Source organism: Erithacus rubecula, assembly GCF_903797595.1.
Source record: "Erithacus rubecula genome assembly, chromosome: 1".
NCBI classification, from domain to species: domain Eukaryota; kingdom Metazoa; phylum Chordata; class Aves; order Passeriformes; family Muscicapidae; genus Erithacus; species Erithacus rubecula.
Window position 1 is genome coordinate 74,366,936 of NC_136658.1, and position 12,247 is coordinate 74,379,182.

The 12,247-nt window shown below is 36.0% G+C and overlaps 1 protein-coding gene across 4 annotated transcripts in view; it reads right to left on the reverse strand.

The window, feature by feature from the left end:
* PDS5B (PDS5 cohesin associated factor B) overlaps positions 1-12,247 on the reverse strand; it is a 96,809-nt gene that overhangs the window by 53,407 nt on the left and 31,155 nt on the right. For all 4 annotated transcript variants that reach the window (XM_079322384.1, XM_079322382.1, XM_079322383.1 and 1 more), the window contains exons 7-8: positions 7,494-7,574; positions 5,593-5,733 (exon numbers count right to left, since the gene is read on the reverse strand). In XM_079322384.1, coding sequence (XP_079178510.1) covers positions 5,593-5,733; positions 7,494-7,574 — 222 coding nt within the window. The remainder of the gene's footprint in view (positions 1-5,592; positions 5,734-7,493; positions 7,575-12,247) is intronic.

Sequence of the window (12,247 nt, forward strand, 5' to 3'; positions counted from 1 at the left end):
ACTACTTGAGGAGTCACACCCTTCACCTCTTCAGTAAATCCAGCACTCTAGTAGTGCTCCATCATGGTTTGTCAATACAAATGGACACCAAGCATGGATATTTTCAGTTCCTCATACAAGGTCTGAGCACACAGGCAGGTGCTCTTTGGCCTAGATATTGAGTCTCTCAATAACATCAGCTGAAAGCCAGTCAGATTGTTACCACTACTGAGACCAAAAGAATAGGCAGCACTTAGGATCTGGAGAGATTTGCGAATAAGAAGTGGACACAATCCGAAACTTGTGAAAATTTTAATTACCACATCCAGGAAAAAAGGCCGCACTAAAATGTCAACCTCTTATTGATTTTATTCATTACATCATATTGGTTTATTAATGATAAAAGATAAAAGCCTAAACCCCATGACAATTATTCCAAAAACACTCTATTCAGGAGCCTTTCATTTTCATGAACATTTAAATGTTATTTGCTTTCTGTAACAGAAATTTCTAAAACTCAAGTATGAAATTCGAAAAATGTTCCTTTCCTTCAGTTTCTTCTACAAACTTATCTATACAACAAAACATTCTTAGCTCTTTCCTGAACCCATAATGCCTCTGTGTCAGTACTATATCTCTAAACACACCACCTTAAAAATGCCAAGATCAGGCACAAATGACTGACCCTCACAGAAGAGGTTAAGTTAAATGAAAATAGTGCTCATTCTATTGTTAATTCCCCAGGCTCCTTTCCATAATCAGGCAAAAAACAAATTATTAGTTAAGATGCAACCATGACTTCACACAGCTCTCACAGAGTTCTGTCACCTGAGAACACAGGAGCTTTTTCTTTACAAAAATCTACAGAGGTGGGGCAGGTTGACCCCAGCCTGAAGCCAAACACTCACCCAGTCCCTCTCTCATTCTTCTCTCCAACAGAGAGAGGAAGGGAAGAGAAGGAAGGCTAAAAGGCCCATAGATCAAGAGAATAAGAGTTCAACAGGTAAAATAAAAGCTGCATGTGCAAGCAGGGCAAAAAGAGGGATTCATTCACTACCTGTCATCGACAGGGAGGTGTCCTGGCAGTTCCTGGAAAACAGGGACTCCACCCACATGGGGCTCACTTGAGAGGACAAACAGCTTGAACACAAATTAATCTTTACCTCCTCCTCTGCCTGGCCTTTTATTGTGTCCTCTTTCAATCTTGTGCCCTACTCAGCCTACTTGGGGGGAGGAGGACTGGCACAGGGAGAAAAACTTTACTTGCGCCTTTACTGCTGTACCAAAATGGCAAGGTGCTTGAACACTAGGTGGCCACATCATTTACATCCCAAGCAGTGAGTAGGTTCAACAGCATTACTGAGACACATCAACTTTTCCACAAGTTTCATACTAAGTTTTAACCCCTCTACACATGGTCAAAAATTTATTTTTTCTCTGAAGAGAAAGCCCTTGGATTTTACCCCTAACCAAAGAGACAGTCTACAGCCCTAAACCCATGAAGATAAACCAGAAGTCTTCCTGTCAGAAACAGTGCAAAAGATTTCACAGAGATGGAGATCAAGAGATTTGGATTTTGTCAAGTAATGAGTCACAAACTCAAAGATGTTTTTTCACATCCTCAAACTCCCATCAGCCACAGAGAATGGGAATAAGGCAGCCCAATCAACCGGAAGGCAGTGGACATGGTTCTGTGAAGCTCACTGGTGGTTAGGGGGAAACCATCATCACTTCATTTTCAAAGCATGCCACATAACTACAGGATCACAGAGTCATAAAGGTTGGAAAAATAAAATCGTTAAGGTACTTGAGCCCAACAATTAATCAAGCACCACCATGTTTACAAAGAAACTATTGCCTCCACTTTCCTTGTCAAAACTTCCAGAGACAGTGATTCCACCACTTCCCTAAGAATCCTGTTCCAATTGTTGACAAGTCTGTAAGTGAAGAAATTTTTCTCAATACCAAATCTAAGCTTCCCATGGTGCAATTCAAGGTCCTTTTCTCTGGTCCTGTTACTTATTACCTGGGAGTAGAGACACTTTGCTACAATCTCCTTTCAAGTTGTTGTAGAGTGAGTGATAGGATCTCCCTCAAGCCTCCTTTTCTTGAGGCTAAATGTTTAGAAGCAAAGAAATATTACACAGGATGTCTGTTTCATGTATAGAATATGCAACTAGAGATAATATTGCCGATACCAGGGGAACCCATTCAAATTCATTAAGAATTTGCCAATTTCACACCTGAAACCAAGACTGCACCTCAGCTTTCAAGTGAGCCAGAACACTTGATGCCTTTCTTAGGTAAGTCTACCATGAGTGCACTTCATCTGGCCAAGATTTGTTCTCACTTACTGCTTTTGAAGCCAACTAAAAATATATACATATTTTTTAAAAAAACAAAGAAATTATACAATTTGTCTTTGTAAAGCACAGATAGTATGTCCCCTTCCATGTGCTCAATGCATGCAAGATGAGATCATTCTGGCATATCTCCACAACTCAGTTTTTCAGACAATCACAGATTTCCTTCAACACTGGACACAAGAGGAAAAGTTTTTCACCATGAGATCAATCAGTCATTGGAATAATCTCCTCAGGGAAATGGTAGGTTCCTCAAATAGGACATTTTAAGATCCAGCTAGACAGAGTACTGGGCCCTTTTGTCTAGACTGTGCTTTTGCCAAGAATATTTTATCCAGATGATTCTTGGGGTCCCTTTCAGCCTGGTATTCTATGATTCTAAGATCATCTGCTAAGGACTAAGACAAATCTCTTAAGCAGCAAAGCAGCAACATGAGATCTTGGAAAACACAGGGAGGTCCACTTCCTCTTGAGCACTACTGGAGTATTTGCCTCCTATTATCACAACTCTGTATTCAAGAGCCATGTCAGACAATTTCATAGAACAAAATCTGGATGTTCCTGTGAAACTATGTATTTGATCTAAACACACTTTACAAACTTTTATTTAAATACCTAGTAGTTCATGGTAAGTGAGCTCAGAAAGACAAGACTCCTTAACTGGGCATATAGAGACACGATACTAATGTGCCAAATCCAGAAAAGACAAAGTCACTGAGTCAAGCTCTGAATGATATGCAGGGCTTACTGAAGCTCTACGCTATTGCATTGTTAATTTCAGCTGACCTTTACAGAAAAAGACAACCTCCCTCTCCCAATTTACAGTATAGACTGTCACACATTTTTTTTCCTTTACCAGCCACCTGACCCAAGGCTTCATCAAGCTTAACAGGGTTGCTGCTCTCCAGTTTCTTTTCACTTAAAGCAATAAAAAATTGTCTGTCTTCAATCATAATCATTTTCATTTCATTTCATTGAAATCATACTCTTCTCAACACACTCATGAGCTATTTACCTGGAACTGAATTTTAAAATGTCAGCACTAGCTGCTACTGTTTAGAATAAAGCTACAGATATTGCTGGAGTAGAAAGTATTTAATCATCACTGGCAGACCTGCATGTAGAATGAACTTGTGTTGATCTCAGAAAAAACACAGGTTGAATATTTTTCATTAATATTTTAGAACACTTATCTTCAAAATAATGTTCTCACCACAGAAAGATCTTAAAGACCCCTCAACTCATTCAGAGCCATAAAATGATTTGGGTTGGAAAAGATTGCTAAGGACATCCTTCAACACCCCTGTCCTGGGCAGGAAGACCCTCTGCTAGACTAGGTTGATCAAAGCCCCACCCAACAGGGCCTCAAACACTTCCAAAGATGAAGCCTCCACAAATTCTCTGGGAAACCAATTCCAGCACCCCAAAATTTAAACCGCGTGTATCTATTCCAAATAGAGGTGCTTGTTTTCTTCTTTAAAAGATGTGTCACTTGACAGCCAATGGGAAAAAACAGGCATCTATTATTTTTTCACATAACCTAGAGTATCAAAACACACACCTGGAGTAACAAGATGATTACAGTGTTTTTAGAATAGCTACAAATAACATTGAGTAAAAAAGAAGACACCAAGGAGTAAGAGTGGTAAGAATGTAACTATCAGATGCTACATATCTCCTGGAAACATTGTTAAATTGGATCTTGCAGACATCAGCATGAACCACTTACCCTCAAGGTTTGGCTCACAGTGAGAATATTACACTAAGGATAAAGGAGACAGAAACCAACAAGATACATGTACATTATCTGAAAAGGGCACACTAAACAAAGAACAGAAATGCAAATATGAAAAAAATATGCTGTAAATTAAGAAGTACAAAGAAGACATGGAAATGTTTAGAGCAGAAATCAGCCAGCTGAAGAAAGAAATCAGAACTTTTTCTGGCGTGGGGAAAGAGGAAATAAAACAACCAACCAAACAAAACAAAAAAAAAAAAACCAAGCTGACACTGGCTACTAGACTTTCTGATTCCAGTAAGATTCAAAAATTACATCAGCATTGAAAATTCATGAAATATGAAACAATGGAGGACTAGGACAATTTAAGAACCTGCAGATTTTAGTGGACTTAAAGATGGGAAGGGTACTTAAATTATATACTACTATAGCAGCAGATAAGATTAAATGTCCTGAATAACACCTTCAGCTGCAAAAGTACTATTTTTATTGGAGTGAGAATGATAATTGCTTGCCATCTGTAGGAACAGGAATGAAAGGCTGAAAAAAGGTCTACTTTGAAGACACAGACAGCAAGCAGTAAATTGAACCCTCCTTCACTTGGAAATGTGAACAGAATAATAAAAGCATTTAAAAAATACTTCATCCAACAAGTGTTCAAGCCTGCCTAACAACATTAGGGAAAAGTAATAGGCATGAACAAGCCTCTATGATAATAAATTTTACAATAAGAAGAGGCCAAAGGTGCTACAAACCTAAAATCTGTCTTTTGTAATAAAAACACATTCAAACTTACAAGTCACCCATTGCATATTAGGTCTCAAGTTTAATAACAGACCATATACAAATGGAGTAATATTAATCTAACCACACTTCTCACAGAAACCCTGTGGAATGACAGAACAAAAGTAGTGCAGAACAAAGGGAGAACCAACTGCATGTGTCCAAGTGATGGAGACACTTTGAAAAGTAAGTTAAAAAGAAAAATACCCATTAAAATAGAGAGCTAGCACCAGCTATCCTCCAGACACATGAAACAAGCCTGAAAAATCATAAGTCATGCAGCAATTACACAAGACATATTGCTACTTTCCAGTAGTCTGCTTACTTCTGTCATGGAACTACAATTTGGACAAAATTATTATTATATACATTCAAAAGTCTTTCACAATGAGTAATAAGTAAATCCAGAAACAGAACAGGTCAAATTCTCAAGTTATCAAAAAAACCTGAGTTATTGCTAGAAATATACAAGCCAAAACAATCTTCCAACCAAATCCCAAATATATAAACACACACACTGTAGCTTAATACACTTGAAGTTAAACTACATTTTTGAGGGGTTTTATGGGTTTTCCTTTAAACAATGCACATAAGGTAATTTTTACATATAGTTATTAGTTTCATTTGCCAAATAATTTGAAGAACTTGTCAGTAAAGAAAAAAAAAAAATCACAATAATGGTCAAAGCATAAATATTTCAAATATATAGAGAGGGTGGAAAGTGTTTACCTTAAGTTTGAATTCGAGCTGTGGTAGAACAGAAAGCAAGAGGTGACTGTCAATATTGTATAACTCCAGAATTAAATCAAACACATGCTCTGACAGGTCACTAATTGATGTTTTACCAAGCATAAGGACTTGATTGAAGAACTGGAAAACAAAACAGATTACACGTCAACAACGAGAGTATACATGCACTCTTCTAAATCCTATGCAAAATTCTAAAACATTAAATCACTTTAATCTTACAACATCAATTTCACTACTAAAAGAAAAAGGATGTAAGGCACATAGATCAGAATTACATAGCAGAAGTCTTAAAATATTCTTGTAGCAAATAGTATACATAAAGGAAAACATATCAAAACAATGTTTACCCCAGCAGGCCTAAAAACACAAATTTAAAGGAGTTTCAGTGCATTGTATCTTTTTATAATTGGACTATGTTCATAGTTATTCCACTAATGAAAATGGTAATTTCAAAAGAATTCTAACATGTGAAGCAAGGCTGAAACAACCGGCTAATTACTACACTATACAGCTGAAAAGTTAAGGAGTCGAAAATAAAAGCACAGGAATTGATAACTGATTGTTCCAGAATTTGTATTTACAAGCTGCATAATGCAACTGTAAACCAAATATTCCTTCTTGGTAAACTTGACATATTTGAGGGAAACTTCATACTTTCCATTAAAAATAGTATTTCCACACTATTTTCAACTGGGTCCTATCTGATGGGTAAGAAGCAACTAAAAAGGAATATAGCTAATAAAGTGCATCTTATTGTAAGTTAAAGACCATCTTGAATAAATACTTTGCTTTTCTGCATACAGAGTTGCCTCAATGTATATAATCTCAGTTAGGAAACTAACTGATAGTGTGTTTTTAACGTATTTCAAGAGAAAAAATTTTCAAAACCCCAAAATACTTCCAACTTGTGAGAAACGAAGAAAAGAAGACTCCATGTGCGATCTTCCCATGAAGGAAGATTCTTATTGTACAGACTTCCTCAAAGCTCAGAAAACTTCACCCAGTAAATCTAACCTTTGTAATCTAACCTTACAGATGAACATTAAAAGCACATTTTCAGGCAGCAACACCTTCTCAAACACCAGGTTTGAAGTCAGTTTTCATCAAGGATTTTTACACATCTTAGGAAGTACTCACTTTCTACTCTGAAAGTAACAGAAAGCATTGAAGGTTTTCTACTGTTTTCAAGCTCCTGAGGTTTTGGATAGATGCCAGCTAAATCCTCAATTTCTTTAAAAAGAAGAGGGGTTTTTTTTTCTATTGTGCAACTCATGTTGGAGCATACCTTTCTCTGATCTTTACTTCCCCTCATTCCTCTTCTACTACTGTCTATCATATCTATTCTCAACTCTGCTACCATCCTCAATCCAGTAAGTTTTCTTCTTTACTATCTATTCTTATATTGCTTCCTCTTCTACTTCTGTGATAACAGCACTAAAATTCTGCTCTATCTTCAATTCTCTTGGCTCTAAATAGTCTTATCTCCTTACTGAAGGACAAATTTTGCTACAGAAACAATGTGTTTATCTATTCTTATCAGAACAACATATAGAAATACACGTGGTATTGCAGTCACTCTAAGGATTGAATCACAAGGTCTTCTAAGACAATAGAAAATAAATTATCCATTGCATTTTCCAAATTGCAAGTATTAAGTACTTCATAATTTCTATATGGTAAAGAATTACTCAAAAGGACAGGTAATGGAGCACTTCATTAATACACTCATTCTCTCTCACAAAACAAAAACAAAAACAAAACAACCTATAAAAAGTTATTTTTCAGTCCTTTTCAATTTTTTAATGAAATTCATTCTTTTTATAACACAGTTCAGTTACAGAAAGTATTGATTTCCATGTTTGTTTGCAGTCCTCACTTACATTAGTGATGTATGGTTCAATTGCTTGCGCCGTCCTCTTTAGTAAAGCCTTTGCCAAATCATAGGCTTGCTTGTTTAAATTCTGGGAAAAAACAAACACACAAAAAACCAAAAGGGTTATAAGCACATGTATTTATCTAAAAACAAATCCAAGAATTTAAAGCCATCATGTACTGGGAAATGCATTAAAGAAATAGCCTGAGGGGTTTTTTTATATTTTTAGAAATAAAGACAATAGAGTAAAAACAAAGCTATTTCGAAGAAAGCATTGTAGTGTCCACTGTTATTACAGAGAAAAATAATTAAAAAAAAAACCAAACAAAATCCTGGCAGATGCAGGCTTACTTTTCATTTGCACATCTCAAACTGATGCTCACTGAACTCAGTGCCTGCCTTTTTAATGCTCCTCCTTATCAATTTCCCCAAAAATCAGGAAAGCAATACAAAGCAACACAGACGAGTTTGCTGTCACCACAGAAGTGAAACTCTGAACAAGAGTACAGAAAATGCAATTCTGCCCTTGCATCAAGCAGCCACCAGTGAGCCACCACCACAGCCTCACCATCACATCATGCAAAGATACTGAGTCTGTTGTCTGAGACACCAAGGAAAAAGGACCCTAGACTTTGAGCTTATGGGAAAATAAAAACTAAACTAACATGAAAAATTTAAAATATGTAACTCCCTCTTCAACATTCCTAACCTTTCATTTGTCCACTTGGGTTATTGCTCTATCATTGTTTTCTCCCTTTCCCTGCACACATTCTCCATGCTCTAGTTGTTTCATCCTTTCTTCAATTTTTATATCACAATTATTTTTCAGAAATTTTCAGAAAACACAATTAGCTCTTGTAACACCCACTGCAGAACTGATTAACATACAAAAGAATGAAGAAAAAAAGTCTTCAATACACAAGAATATGTAGTATTTCAATAGCTAGAAAAACTCAACAAAAATGTAGTTTTCATAATTTTTATTAGTCTTTGCAATTAAAAAAAAAAAACCCCCAGTATATTCAGTTTGTAATTCAGCAGTAAAAAGAGGCAATTTGTGGTTGCTTTTTAAAAGTATTTCTCACCATAAAAGGAAGAGAACTTCTTTTAGCACAATGAAAATCAAACACAAGAGGTCTTGTCAAACCCGGGGTAATTCTTTACCTGAATATGCTGGGCTCTGTAGAGTTGTGTGAAGAAAAGAGAGGATTTGCAAAGATATGGAGAGTACTGTCTGAAATTTTAAAAATCCCATAAAACTACAGGCTTCTAAAGAGCAGTGGGAACAGATTAACATTTTCTGAAAATATAAAACTAGAAAAGTCTTTGACTTGCCTACTAGTAGAATTAAATCAGGTGACTGAACTTGAAACACCATGCCTGAAGTGTCAGTTTTACTCAAAGCCAATACTGAAGGTAACAAAAAATTTCAATTCTAGAAATATACTTTAATATATAAAATACTTTCATCTTATTACAAAGCATGTTCCATGTCCCAGAAAAGAGAAGACACTGCATGCTAGATTGTTTTTTATGGTTAGAATAAAAATAAAAAAAAAAAAAAGAAGAGGTAGTTTCACTGGAATAATTTGTTTTCTGTTATTCAGAATTCTAATGGTTCAGGAAATAAAAGGCATAAACAACTATAACAAAGAATGTATGCCACTTGCAATTCTTGACTTCACAGCTCACCTCCAGCACACAAAGAAAACTACTTTCACCTGGGTTAGAGGGAACTCAGGATCATAAGCAAGATAATTCAGCATGAAACAGGTCTAAACAGCAGACCTAGCACAGAAGAGCTCCAACAGGCAGATCTGTTCTGATTCACAATAATTATAGTTTCAGCTTGTATCTTTTCCACAGGAGTTCACTTCAAAGCTTAATGTTTCCCAAGATAAATGCTACAAGTGGCTATTTGTAATCCTGAGTAAGAAGGAAGTGTAATGCAAATATCTAAAAAAAAGCTCTTAAGAGGAAAAATAGTCTAGAGCACAAGCAGCTAAGGAAAATCAGCTATTTTTTTTCATGCTTCATGCACTTGTATTTACTAGTGCCAATAGTCACGACCCTCAAATGTCCAAAGGCCCCACTTACTGAAAATAACAATATGAAAGAAGTCTTAAAAGGACACAGGAGTTTTATCATTTTCCAGCTTCAGGATAAAAGCAGAAACAAACAAAAGTGGCACTGCCTTGGTTGAAATGAAAGTACGAGCAGCCCAGTCTTTACCAAGTAGGTTCAAAGATCTGTTACAGAAACAAGCCCTCTGACCAATCCAACAAAAATATCCTAAACTTCCTTCTCCTGAAGGAGAAATTTTAAAAGGCTAACACCTAATTTGACAAATTTCTTCTCTGTTCTTGGATAAGCTCTTCCACCATTATCTTTACAGTCTTTCCTTATGTTTGGAAAGAAAATTGATGCATATTTCAAGATTTTTTAATGATTTAAGAAGGTCCTCATGATGGGGAGAATTATCTTAATCAGGATGCCCTTAGGAGCATGTAAGCATCCAGCAGGCATAAGGTTTTGAGAGTCCTGAATGGGGTAGACACAAAGCCATCAGTTGGCAACATAGAGTAATTGCTAATGATTATTTTAAACTAACTTGAAGGAAAAAAACCTAAATAAGTATTGATTGATAAGTAGAAACCAAAGAACCACCCCTGAGAAGGCAGAAAACAAATCTTCTGCAAGAAAGCGGAGGTTACATTTAATATGGGAACCAGACTGTTCCCTCGAAAACTTCCAATTCTGTTTCAGAAAAGAATGTTAATCAACAGTGGAGAACATTTACATTTTTTAAAACCCTGGGAGACTTCCAGCAATAATATCTGAATAGAGGCTATCTCAGTCAACCACAAGTTCTTTCCTTTGTCTCAATTTCTACCACAATTTTTAGGCATCTGTTGCTGGGATTTCAAGCTTCTTATACTTTGGGAAGATATTGACAGTTTGGATAACTCATTTTTCATACCTGTTTTTGTCTAGAATTAGAAACTTCTACTTTTTGACAGTAGAAGCAGTGTCAAGCAACCTCTCTGACAATATGGCATACATATTTTTGTGCTTATACAGACAATATTCTCCAGCAGAGTATTCCACAGAGCCAAAATAATTTGTTCTTGTACAATGGGGTAGAAGTTCATACCCACTTGACTTCTTCTCCATTCCTTCTTTTCCAGTTATTCTCATTAATCAATTTAACACAGATGAAACAATTATGAGAGTGAAATAATTTCTAACCATCCCTTAAAAGAAAAAGAAGAAAAGGCAACAGAAAACAAATGCAAGTTCCTTAATTTTTATTTACAGAAGATGACTAAGCTAGCATCAATCCAGCCTTTATTTTGTAGCTTTGAGAGGGAAATCAAATGCTAAGTGTGTATCTAGTGCAAATATTCCTGAAAAGCATATATTTTCATACATTATTTTCTTGGAATTTGAAAAGTGTCTTCCATTTTCTTCCTATTATCAATGGCACAGCAGCTGAATTAGTATCCAAGAGTACCTGACAGAATAGTTTTAAGAGATTCTCTTGTTCTTCTGGGGAAGGTAAATAGATTCTTAAGGATGGCTGACAAAGAAAAAGCTCAGCTGAAGTGTTGCCAAGATAGAAAACACAAAATATGAAGTGAACTTCTAGCAGAGACAGTTAAGAATTTAATTGTCAATATCACTTTTTCTAAAACATAGGCATGTAAAGCACGTGGGATGTGCAATGTGGGATTCCCTATAGCAGTCCTGAGGCTGAAAATGGAATGAAAATGGCAAATACCCAAGGAAATCAAGTACAATTTACCTTTTAACACACTGTGCAAACACAAAATTGTTTGCAGGTCTGCCATAAAAGCCTTATAATACAAAAAGATCATTAAAGGGGAAAGAAAAACTATTAATTTTTCTTGCCTTTTCATACTAACTACCTCTTCCCTTGCTTCTAGGTCTTATCTGGGTTTAGGTCACTTAAATTCATTTCTTCCTAATGCAATCCTATCAAAAGAATTTCAGTTGAGTTGATAGAAAAGAAATTACAAGAGGAAAAAATAATTCAGCATCAAAATTAAGACTTAAGCACATAAAGCAGTTAAGCTTGCCATTTTATTGGCTTATCTGACAGCTGTACTAGTTAAGCAAGCCTGTGCACACTCCAGCATGCCTGATTTCTGATATTGGTGTCAGCTGCTTTCATTCAGGTTTACATTAGTATGGCTTTTATCCTGACCAAGTGAGATGGATGACAAACTCAAGGGAGATAGTGTAGTTTAGAGTTGTCACTACTCCAGTGATGACTAATTATGGTGTACAGACATTTGATAATATATCATGTGCCCACTATATGCTCCTAATGCATGAGTTTTTGCAGCCATCCTGCAAGCACCATTGTTTTTTACATTTACTACTCAGGACCATGGATCACATCTATTTTTCATCTTTGGAAAAATATTGTCTTGGTTTGAGGGGTAATAGTATCAAATTAACCTTTTGTAAACTGCTCAACTAATTACTACATCTTTAAAAATATTCAAGTGATTTTTACTTCAAGCTGTCCAATGTTGAATTTCAGCCACTGGATGAAACTTCTGTTCTCAAAATACACAGGCCACAGGTTAGATAAATTAAGACTGAGATTTGAGGAGCTTAGTCTTGTTTTACCAATATAACTCTTTTCTACGATGCAGCCATTCAGTTCACAAGGCCACTACATGTTCCCTCTCATACACAACCTTCCTTTTGGACATATTAAAAATACACAAC